Raw genomic sequence first — 9,139 nt, forward strand, 5'->3', positions numbered from 1 at the left:
TTAGGGTTTAAACTTAATTAAATTTATGTCAAAAAGGAGTTGTATATATCACCAAGACAGACACACCACACCACCTACTGAATTCTGTTTTTCCAGTTGTATATTTCAACAATGAAGGCAAATAGACAATTTCAACAATGAAACAAACTTATATTTCAGACATCAGCAAGTATTCTGTGATTCCAGCAAGCTCAAAGTTTTCTCATGACCATCTCTTCCCGCGTAGTTTTGAGATCGTCAGATCTGCACCTCCAAATCCATCCATTGTGGCTTTGGCTGAAGGGAACTCCGCTCTTGTAGTCAAACTATAAGAAAAAAACAATAAAAAGAATCAAGTAACAGAGCAGCATAAGTTATAACATTTTCAGAGCATTGGAGTTACATTGACTGGAATGGCAAGTACTCCGGTGGTGGGAACGGCGACATAGGGTTGAATAAATGTTATTTTAAGTTTCTATCATATATAACACAGCCAGCCATCACAAATACTTGTGTCAAGAAAACGTTTGGCCGCCACAGAAACCAACTACACGGCCTGAATTTAAAAATGCTAGTCATGCACAATGGGTTATGCCAATCATTTTCCAGAAAATATATGTCCAACGGTTATAGAATCACCCTCCATCCATGATGGCCACCCTGTGGATGAAAATCATATAATTGCCATGACATGTATGGACACACTTTCCACAAGTCGTACACCATGTTTATCCCCCAAGGTCAACCCAGGTTTTAAGCAATCTCCTTCCTCTCGTATTGTTCCTCCATGACCAGCTCTTACTTATAATTGTTTATAACCATTTGATTTCAGCAAACTTCCCATCTTGCCTCTCTTCGTGCTATTTCATGTTAGAATATGAGATTTTTCCATATTAGGTTCGATTTGTCTTCCTTTAATTAAACTATTTACCATGGTTGTGTGTTGTAACTTGTAATCAAATCTCTAGGATTAGATTACCTTCATTATATTCTCTCTACCTACCCCAATTCTCCTATAAATAGATTCCCCTATGAATAAGGTTTTTGCATTGTAAATAAGTCAATAAGAGCAAAATGTAACCCTATCGGGCTCATCCCTAGTAATTGATGTTAGGAGTGTATAAGTGGTTGCGGTTATTCTTCCTAACCACAACCAATTTAGGTGGGTATTCATTTTTAAATAATCGAAACTGCAACCTACTAACCAGGTTAGCGGTTAATGGCAACCGGCGGTAATGTGGTTATTGAAGGCCAATTATTAACCGGTAACCGCTTTTCCAAGTAATGAGATATTTTGGGCCACTTTTAGCAATTTCTTATACTATCAAGTGAGCCTATCTTTTGGCTCAATCTGACCTTGTCTTTTGGCCCAAGAGGCTGCGTCTTCAGCCCAGAGTGAGCCAAGTATTTGGCTCATTGTCGGCCCAGTTATGCAGCCACCGTTCGGCTGCATATCCAGCCATTGTCTCGCAACCACCTCTATCCACTGTCCTTGGATCTTCAAAGCTTGTAAAATTGATTAACACCTATATTGATCCATTCTCGATTTCCATTAGCACTATCCTTGCTGCTACTAACTCATGTAACTCTGAAAGACTAGAAATGGGCTCAAATTCTTTTCATGTGTACTAGATTCCAAATATATCAAATTTCCCATTGAGAGCTTATGAGAGTGAAAAATGTGTCATTAGACTAATTGATATTGGGAACACCATCCTCAGCACAATAACATCTAAGAGACCAAAAAAATGTCCAGAGAGCATAAATTTGTACTGGTAACTCTAGGATTTAAACAAGCCTTTACCTGCTCCGTAGAACAATGCATGGCATGCCAATTTGTTCAGCTCCAGAGACTCCAGACTGGCTTCCTGCAATAAGGACACAGCTTTGGAAAGGTACCCCTGCATATTCTGCCCCAGCACGCAATGCAGCTACAGTCTTGCCTAAGCTGGAAAATTCTCCACATATCAGATCAAACTTGATCACCAGAACAAAACAAGTAACTATATATGATCATTAAATGAGCTATCAAAGGCTAGAACTGTGTATGACTCAAAAAACTATTATGCAGACATACTCAATAATAATATGCCAATCCATTTGTAGTAATCCCCATTATAGGCTGGCCCGCCATTAATATTGAAAGATTAAAAAAATTGTCTTTTGTTTTGCCTTACACTTGAGGTAGAGAGAGAAAAAGAAACGAGAAACCACACTCTCTTGGTTGTGCATCACACATTTGGCATAACGAAGAAGGCATCAGGTTTTAAGAAAAATCTTCATCAAAATTCTTTTCTTCTTTCAATTTTCACAAAGAAAAGGTTAGTCTTTTATCATATTTTATGTATTCTTTGATTTATGATAAAGAAGAGTGAAGATTTACGGGAAATTCCACAAATAGGTTTTTGGTTTTGTGAAAACCTGGTTCCAACATAACAATTACATGAGTGGTAAGCAGAATGCAAAATCCAACACCTCAGAGAATATTGAAATACAACTTCCAAATCCTATATATTATATAACCAAAATCAAAGATAAAAGTTATGAGTTCTTATGTTCTTTTGGTTTTCTTTCTTTCCCAACTCTATACATTCTGCAACAATAAAAACTAGCAGACAAGAACGGCCTGTGGCAAAGATTAAGAAACAAAATATAAATGAATGACTAACCTTTCAGATGAGCTAGTATCAATCTCAACACTCAACTTCAGCATGGAAGCAACCTCCTCTGCTATTTTTTGTTTCTCAGCTGAAGCTGGCCCAGAAAGCAAGAAAAAAGCCTTTAGGCCCTTTACCACCCCACCTTCAGCACTTGAACTATATCATTGAACAAATGCATGCCAACCAACTCAGGATTAAGAATTTACCTGCCTTTATTGCTTCCTTGGCAAGTTGCTCATTCAAGCCCAAAGATAATCCTTTATGAGAGGCAAGTTGGCCATAAGAACTCTGTTTGACTTCCTGATTCCCAATGATCTTTACTTTTGAAATTCTTTCATGGCCAAGCTTTTCAATAATCGATCTAAGAAACAGATAAAAGAAAATATTAGCTTTCTTTTATTCTGTCCCTAGAAGCACAAAACCTGCTGAAACTCAAAGTGGCAATGCACAATGATCAAGAATTATAGTAACTGAAGACCAAGAGTTCATTCAGAAGAGAAGGAACTCCTGTGCACTTCTCTATGCTACAAATATCCTTTTTTTTTTTTCTTTTTTTTTTTAAATTTCTTTCTTTCTCTATTTTTTTTTTTTTTTTTTTTTGTGAGTAACATGGAACAGATAGCCACTACATCAATTAAACTCACAAAAAAGATTAAGGGGAATGTGATTATCAGACTACCCAGCTTCAACCAACATTAGTCAAGGCTGAGTTAAATTGAGCTCTTTATGAGCTGCTCTTAAGCCTAGAGCCAAGCCCATTCTCTAAATGGTACTACAACTCAAACCAATCTCTAAGTATACTATTTTTTAATCTTGCCCCCTGAAAACTAAAATCTTGGCTTCAAGGTATGCATTCACTATGATATGAGTCGACTCTTTTCAGAGTTGCAGTGCTACATCCCTAGAGGAAATAATGAACATGCTAATGTGTTCATTGCAGATCCCTGGAGAGTTGAAATTGTCTAATTTCTAACAATATTCAAAGTAGGAATACTCATATCTTAGTCATTATTCCAGTACAATCTTCCTTTAATTTTTTGATACATAATAACTTCGGTAACTAATAGAGCATACCCGGCAATTTTATCCCCGCTTTTACTGTATGCTGTTAGTATCACTACAGTTATTCCTTCCTGATAAGCATCATCTATAAAACTGCAATTAGAGACAGCACATAAAGGTTTTAATTTTTCATTATAAAAATGAAATAAGATTACATGAGCAAGAAAAAATAAATTGGTGGTAACTAAAAAAATAAAAACAAGAATGGTTATCAATTCACTAACTGTCCACTCACTAATTGCCTGGAATAGCCCTTTTTTTTTTTTTTCAGCAGACTGGCCTAGCAACTTAAATTGGGTATCCTGCATCAAACTCTGATTATGATAACACATTATCTGTTGATAGTTTGCTGTCAAGCTGTACTCATATAGATATCTAATTATGCTGCTTAACTTGTGTATTTAAATGATACACCAGAGCAAGTAATGAATGCAGCATGTGGAACTGGTACCCTATCACCAAATTTAGTTAGTAAGTTAAATTAATTTCCTTGTATTAAAAGACTGCATGTGGTCCTTGGACCAACTGGAATTTTCTCCCCACACAAATAGAGACAGAGGACGAGGTCGGGTTAATCCCATGCCAACACATAACTAAGTGAATTTACCTATCAATAAACAAAGAAGAAGAGCAAATCGGGCAGACAAACATACATGACTTTGTGTGTTTTCATAATGGCTACACATATGCATATTGAGAAAGCATGGAAAGTAGTGTCCATGTTTCAAATGGGGTTTGAAGCTGTATAAAGTGTCCTAGGATTTAAGGAACGAATACTAACCGTCCTACTCCTAGTCGAACATCATTAGCAACAGATATAACAAATATTTAGATCCAAGGAGCAGAGGCAAATCAGTCCGGGATAAATCATTTTGCAGCAAAATATACTGTGTCTGATAACAAGGAAAGTTTATGCCTGGTAGCACACAACATATGAAAAGTTTTAATTTTTATCTATGGAGATAACTGCAATTGGCTATTCTTCAAGAGAGAAGATCTGATACTGTTTGCGAATAGAACTGATATGGACATGGGCATATTGTTTAAGCCCTCAACTAAAGTTTAAACTGTCTTGTCAATAACACAGAAAATGTCATACTTCTCTAGAAACACTCTTGGAGCTCCTCCATACCATTAGTTGCTACATCAAGGCCAAAAGTCCCAACAGGGGGGTAATTTACCAATTTGATTAAATATAATATTTAACAAAGAAATGTGATATGGACTTGACAACATAGTGTATTAAAAAAACTGAGGATTTTCTTTTCATAATGAAAGACTATATCATAAATATAGATGTGAAATTTCTTTTATCATTTTCCATGTTCATGAATAAAATAAAATAAGCTTTATATTATCTAAATCAAGGGAATTCTACCAAAATCATTCTATTGTAAAGACCATATTTCTTTATATATATAAGTAACTTTAGTTCCCAAGGAAAGGGAGAATTGGAGATTTGAACTAGTGACCTCCACTTCATGAGGCATGGTCCCTAACCAATTGAGCTGCCCCTTAGAAACATTTTATAGACTATAGTATAGGTATCCGGAAATGGAATTTATCTGAAATGAAAACAATAATTAAATTAAAAATAAAAATAAAAATTGAGGACTATAGTTAACATATCAATGTTAGTGATATTAGCTTTCATACAGCCTGTCAGCCTAAAGAAGAAGACCTGCATGCTTCATTTGGAGCCAATAATTAAATAGGAATGATCATATGTTGAGGCGTTTTGAGCTACTGGTGCACAAGTTTTTTTGTCAAGGCATTTTTCCTTCAGATCTTTGTTTGAGTTCTATATTGCATGCACAAAATATGGACATATATATGAAGTAAGAATCAATTGTTCCAACTAATAAGTCAAATGTATCATAAATCAATTGTATCAATTAATTCCAACGTTCCAATTTGGTAATTAATAAATGCCTTTAATTTTGAACAGGTAGCTAATCTATGGAGAACACAAGCAAGTCATCAGGTGCATATTTGTAGGAAAGAAAAAAGTATAAGACAACTCACTCTTCAACTCCAGGTCGTAAAGGTAAACTTTTTGACATCACAAATTCATCCAATGCATTTTTCTGCCAAAAAAAATCCAATTCTTAAGCAGCTTATTTAAAAAAATAATGAGCATCTTCATTCTCATAAGGGGAAGTTAAACATGAATGATCCAACAAGAATTTGAATGGTCAACCAAGTTAGCTGAAACTGAAAATGGTTTGATGACACCCTTAAACAACCTAATCAAGAATTTTAATGTGAAGGCAGAGAGGGTAGTTTTCCAAACAATAATTTTAATGTAAAAGCAGCGAGAAGGTTTGGATTGAGAACAATCCAACATTGAAGATATACTCAGAAAAAATCAACAGCATGCAGATCACAAGGAATAAAATAATTGGCAGGAATTTTTTGTTTTTTTTTTTGAATTCTTTTTTCTTTCTACCTAAGCATCAGATATGCTTTTTTATGGTATTCTTCAATTTATAAAAATTAAAAAAAAAGTTTTTAAGATTTATAGGAGTAGTTTGGCAGAATTACTTCATAATGAAAGTCAAATATAAGCTAAATAGCTCAGATATGAGCTAGTAAGAAAAAGTGGAATCAGTAATCACTTTTGAGGATATCACAAAATTTAAGTCAAAGGTATAAGCTTCAGTGGAAATTTGAGACGCCTCAATTTCTAATTTTATACTAGGTATGTTGAAGTTCTTAAGCATCTAATATTTCATCAAGCATTATTTTAAAACAAACCTTACCAAATTTTAATAACCACTAAAATTTAAGATATTCATGGTGCTTGTAGAGTATAAAATATATAATTCAGAGCATTTACCCTAACTCAAGATGGTTATTGTCTAGTTGAAACAAAAAATGAGATTTCAAAAACTCAACCAAGGGAATTCCTGACAAGACCTAACACATAACCCATCCTACTTACAAATCCTCTACGCAACTACATCTAGATTTATTTATATAATCAAATTAATGATGTCTACGAATATACTTATCAAAAAATGATGTCTACGAATATAATTTTTTTTTTTTTTCATGAGTAATGTTGTCAAGAGGACACCTAACTAGAAAGAGAAAAGAGAGCAAGAACGTCAGAAAAGCTAATTACTAAGGGAGCTAATTAATGATGTCTAAGATTTATCGACATCAATCCTCTAATCTCTGTTTTCTAATGCAACTCTTAAGACAATGAAAGCTATAAAATGACCACCATTCTAGGATTGGAACTTGAAGTTACAAGTCAACCAGTAAAGGTAAAACTTAACTAAATCCAAGTAATATGACTATTTTATTTATGGTATCTAAGAAAACCTTTTCTCGCAGCACACTTTTTATGAATGGTCCCTTCTCATTTGTTGGCAATGAAGTAGGCCAACCAATCTGCAATAAGGCAAGAGGTAATAGGGAAGACTGATTAAATGATGAAGTAGAGGCATGTGTAGAGAACTACCAATAAGCTTCTCATTTTTCAAAAGTCACAAAAGAAAAAACAGAACTCACCCGGTTAAAATAAAGAATTAGCATCCTTTCCTCGTCACCAGAACACTTCCTGGTACATAATCACATAATCCTTTACAACAAACTTAGATATCAACTAATGAAGAGATCTCCCAATCCCTTTACAAATTTTAAAATAAATTTCATGTGGCCATCAAAAACTAATGCGAAGACCCAAAACTTGACTCACACTCTGAGGAAAGGTCATTTCAGCCACAAAATTTGCATTTTGTATGAACCCCAGTGACATTGGTTAAGAGTTAAACGGAATATATGAAAGTATATACACCAAAATCAAAGAGTTAAACTGAGACCCAGTGACGCGAACTAGCATTGAAACATTGCAACTCAATTCCTTTTACATGACTCAACTAGCAATAATTTCATGTTCCAAAATGATTATAGTCCATATAATGAATATATCCAATAGGAACAGCCCATTTTACAGAAACACATAGTTAAATGAAATTCACACCTCACAAGGTCCAAATAGACAGGTTCTTTCCAGTTTGCACAGTCAAGCCCAAGCTTTTGAAATGCTGACACCATCAAAAAAAGAAAAGAAGGCAAAGAAAAAGAAGATTAAAGTCACAAACCATATATTTTCAACTAGCTATGAATTGTGGTTACTAGAATATTCAATTAGATCATTTTGTGTGGTACAATATAATTACTGCATCTACCGCACCTACGTTGAAGGCTTGGCGGTTACCCACACGATAAGCATCCATAAGAACCCTGATAGGAAGAAAATAGATTTACAATAAAGTTCCAAATGAAACCAATATGTATAATACACATTTTAAAATGATAATAATAAATAAATTAATAACATCTAAGTAGAATTATCTAGGTTATTGAAGACTTAAAATGGAGGAACAGAAGGAAGAGTTCAGGTCTCTACTAATCTTTCCACTTCACCACTTTTGAACACGTCTAGTGGAACGTGATCACGGTATCAGGATTTCCTGAACATAATGTTACTTATCATTTCAATCATATGCATTAATGGGAATGCAATATAGATAACACAATCAGAAAAGAACGAAAAAATCAGATATATCGTGAATGAAACCAAATAGAGGTTACTGTATTGGTAAGCAAAAGAAAAGAGTAATAAAAAGTTTTACACATAAAGATGAGTAGATGACCCATCTAATCAACTGCAAGCACGTAACACGAAACCTGGAAACATCATATGGGCACTAGAAAAATTGAAAAATCAAAATGAATCTATAAAAGTTATCGCATAGTAACATCAGAATAAAGTCAAAAATCACAATTACAAAAATGACACACGTTTGCTGAAATCCTTTGGGCGAAGACCCATTTAACCAACTCCATAATTGAAAAGAAACACTAGTTTATAATCAAATATAACAAGAAGTAAAGGAAGCATCAAAGAAACGTACAGGAAGATAGCATCAGGTAAAAGAGAAAATACGATACGAATTGTACATCAAATTAAAGTACATAGACTACAGAAAATATGTGTACCCTTCAACTTCAAGAAGAACAGCAAGTTCCTGAGATGGGTTCTGGTTGTCGGAGCTGGAAGGTGAGCTGAAAGCAATGAACCGATTGAAGTGCAAACATTTTCCGGGAGAAGTGGTGGAGTTTCTCGGGAAAATGGAGGAAAATGGGAGAGCCAAATAAGGGTTTCTGGGCGTGTAACAGTTGCAAAAAGTGTTGTTGGAGTTATTGCTAGCGGTGCTTGAAAGGCGCAAAGTGTTAAGAATTGAACAAGAAGCAATTTCCATGGCAGTTGGTTCAGTTTTTTGAGGTACTGCAGAGCACCTATACACCATACCAGCTTTTATGTAAAAGGTTTTGCTGTTTAATAAATGATTGCAATATCACGAGTAAGAAATTCTTGAATTATTAATATTTTTTTTGTTTTTTTTTTTAGTTAAAACAAGCAT

General features: G+C 34.5%; 1 protein-coding gene across 2 annotated transcripts; it reads right to left on the reverse strand.

Moving 5' to 3' along the window:
* On the reverse strand, window positions 1–9,045 carry LOC132177201 (Haloacid dehalogenase-like hydrolase (HAD) superfamily protein). Of its 2 annotated transcripts, none has more exons than XM_088515078.1 (11): window positions 8,715–9,045; window positions 7,906–7,955; window positions 7,693–7,756; window positions 7,221–7,269; window positions 7,032–7,100; window positions 5,727–5,788; window positions 3,714–3,794; window positions 2,846–3,000; window positions 2,649–2,727; window positions 1,784–1,927; window positions 1–305 (listed from the first exon to the last, which is right to left on the reverse strand). In XM_088515078.1, exons 1-11 carry the CDS (start codon window positions 9,023–9,025, stop codon window positions 203–205), a joined length of 1,167 nt encoding a protein of 388 aa, XP_088371204.1. In that variant the 5' UTR covers window positions 9,026–9,045; the 3' UTR covers window positions 1–202. The 2 variants fall into 2 exon arrangements, with proteins under 2 accessions (XP_088371204.1, XP_059445433.2); XM_059589450.2 differs by having other exon boundaries at window positions 2,649–2,733.
* Between the last annotated feature and the right edge of the window lie 94 nt (window positions 9,046–9,139).

The sequence above is a fragment of the Corylus avellana genome, chromosome 4 (assembly GCF_965113065.1).
Source record: "Corylus avellana chromosome 4, dhCorAvel1.hap1.2, whole genome shotgun sequence".
Taxonomy (NCBI): domain Eukaryota; kingdom Viridiplantae; phylum Streptophyta; class Magnoliopsida; order Fagales; family Betulaceae; genus Corylus; species Corylus avellana.

Bases quoted from the DNA above. Each gene is read 5' to 3' on its own strand.
- LOC132177201 (XM_059589450.2), bottom strand. From the start codon at position 9,025: ATGGTGTATAGGTGCTCTGCAGTACCTCAAAAAACTGAACCAACTGCC. The intron at 3,001-3,713 runs GTATGCTCTATT...TCTGTTTCTTAG, and splicing joins AGCGGGGATAAAATTGCCGG to ATCGATTATTGAAAAGCTTG. The intron at 2,734-2,845 runs GTAAATTCTTAA...TTTCTGGGCCAG, and splicing joins CAAGGAAGCAATAAAGGCAG to CTTCAGCTGAGAAACAAAAA.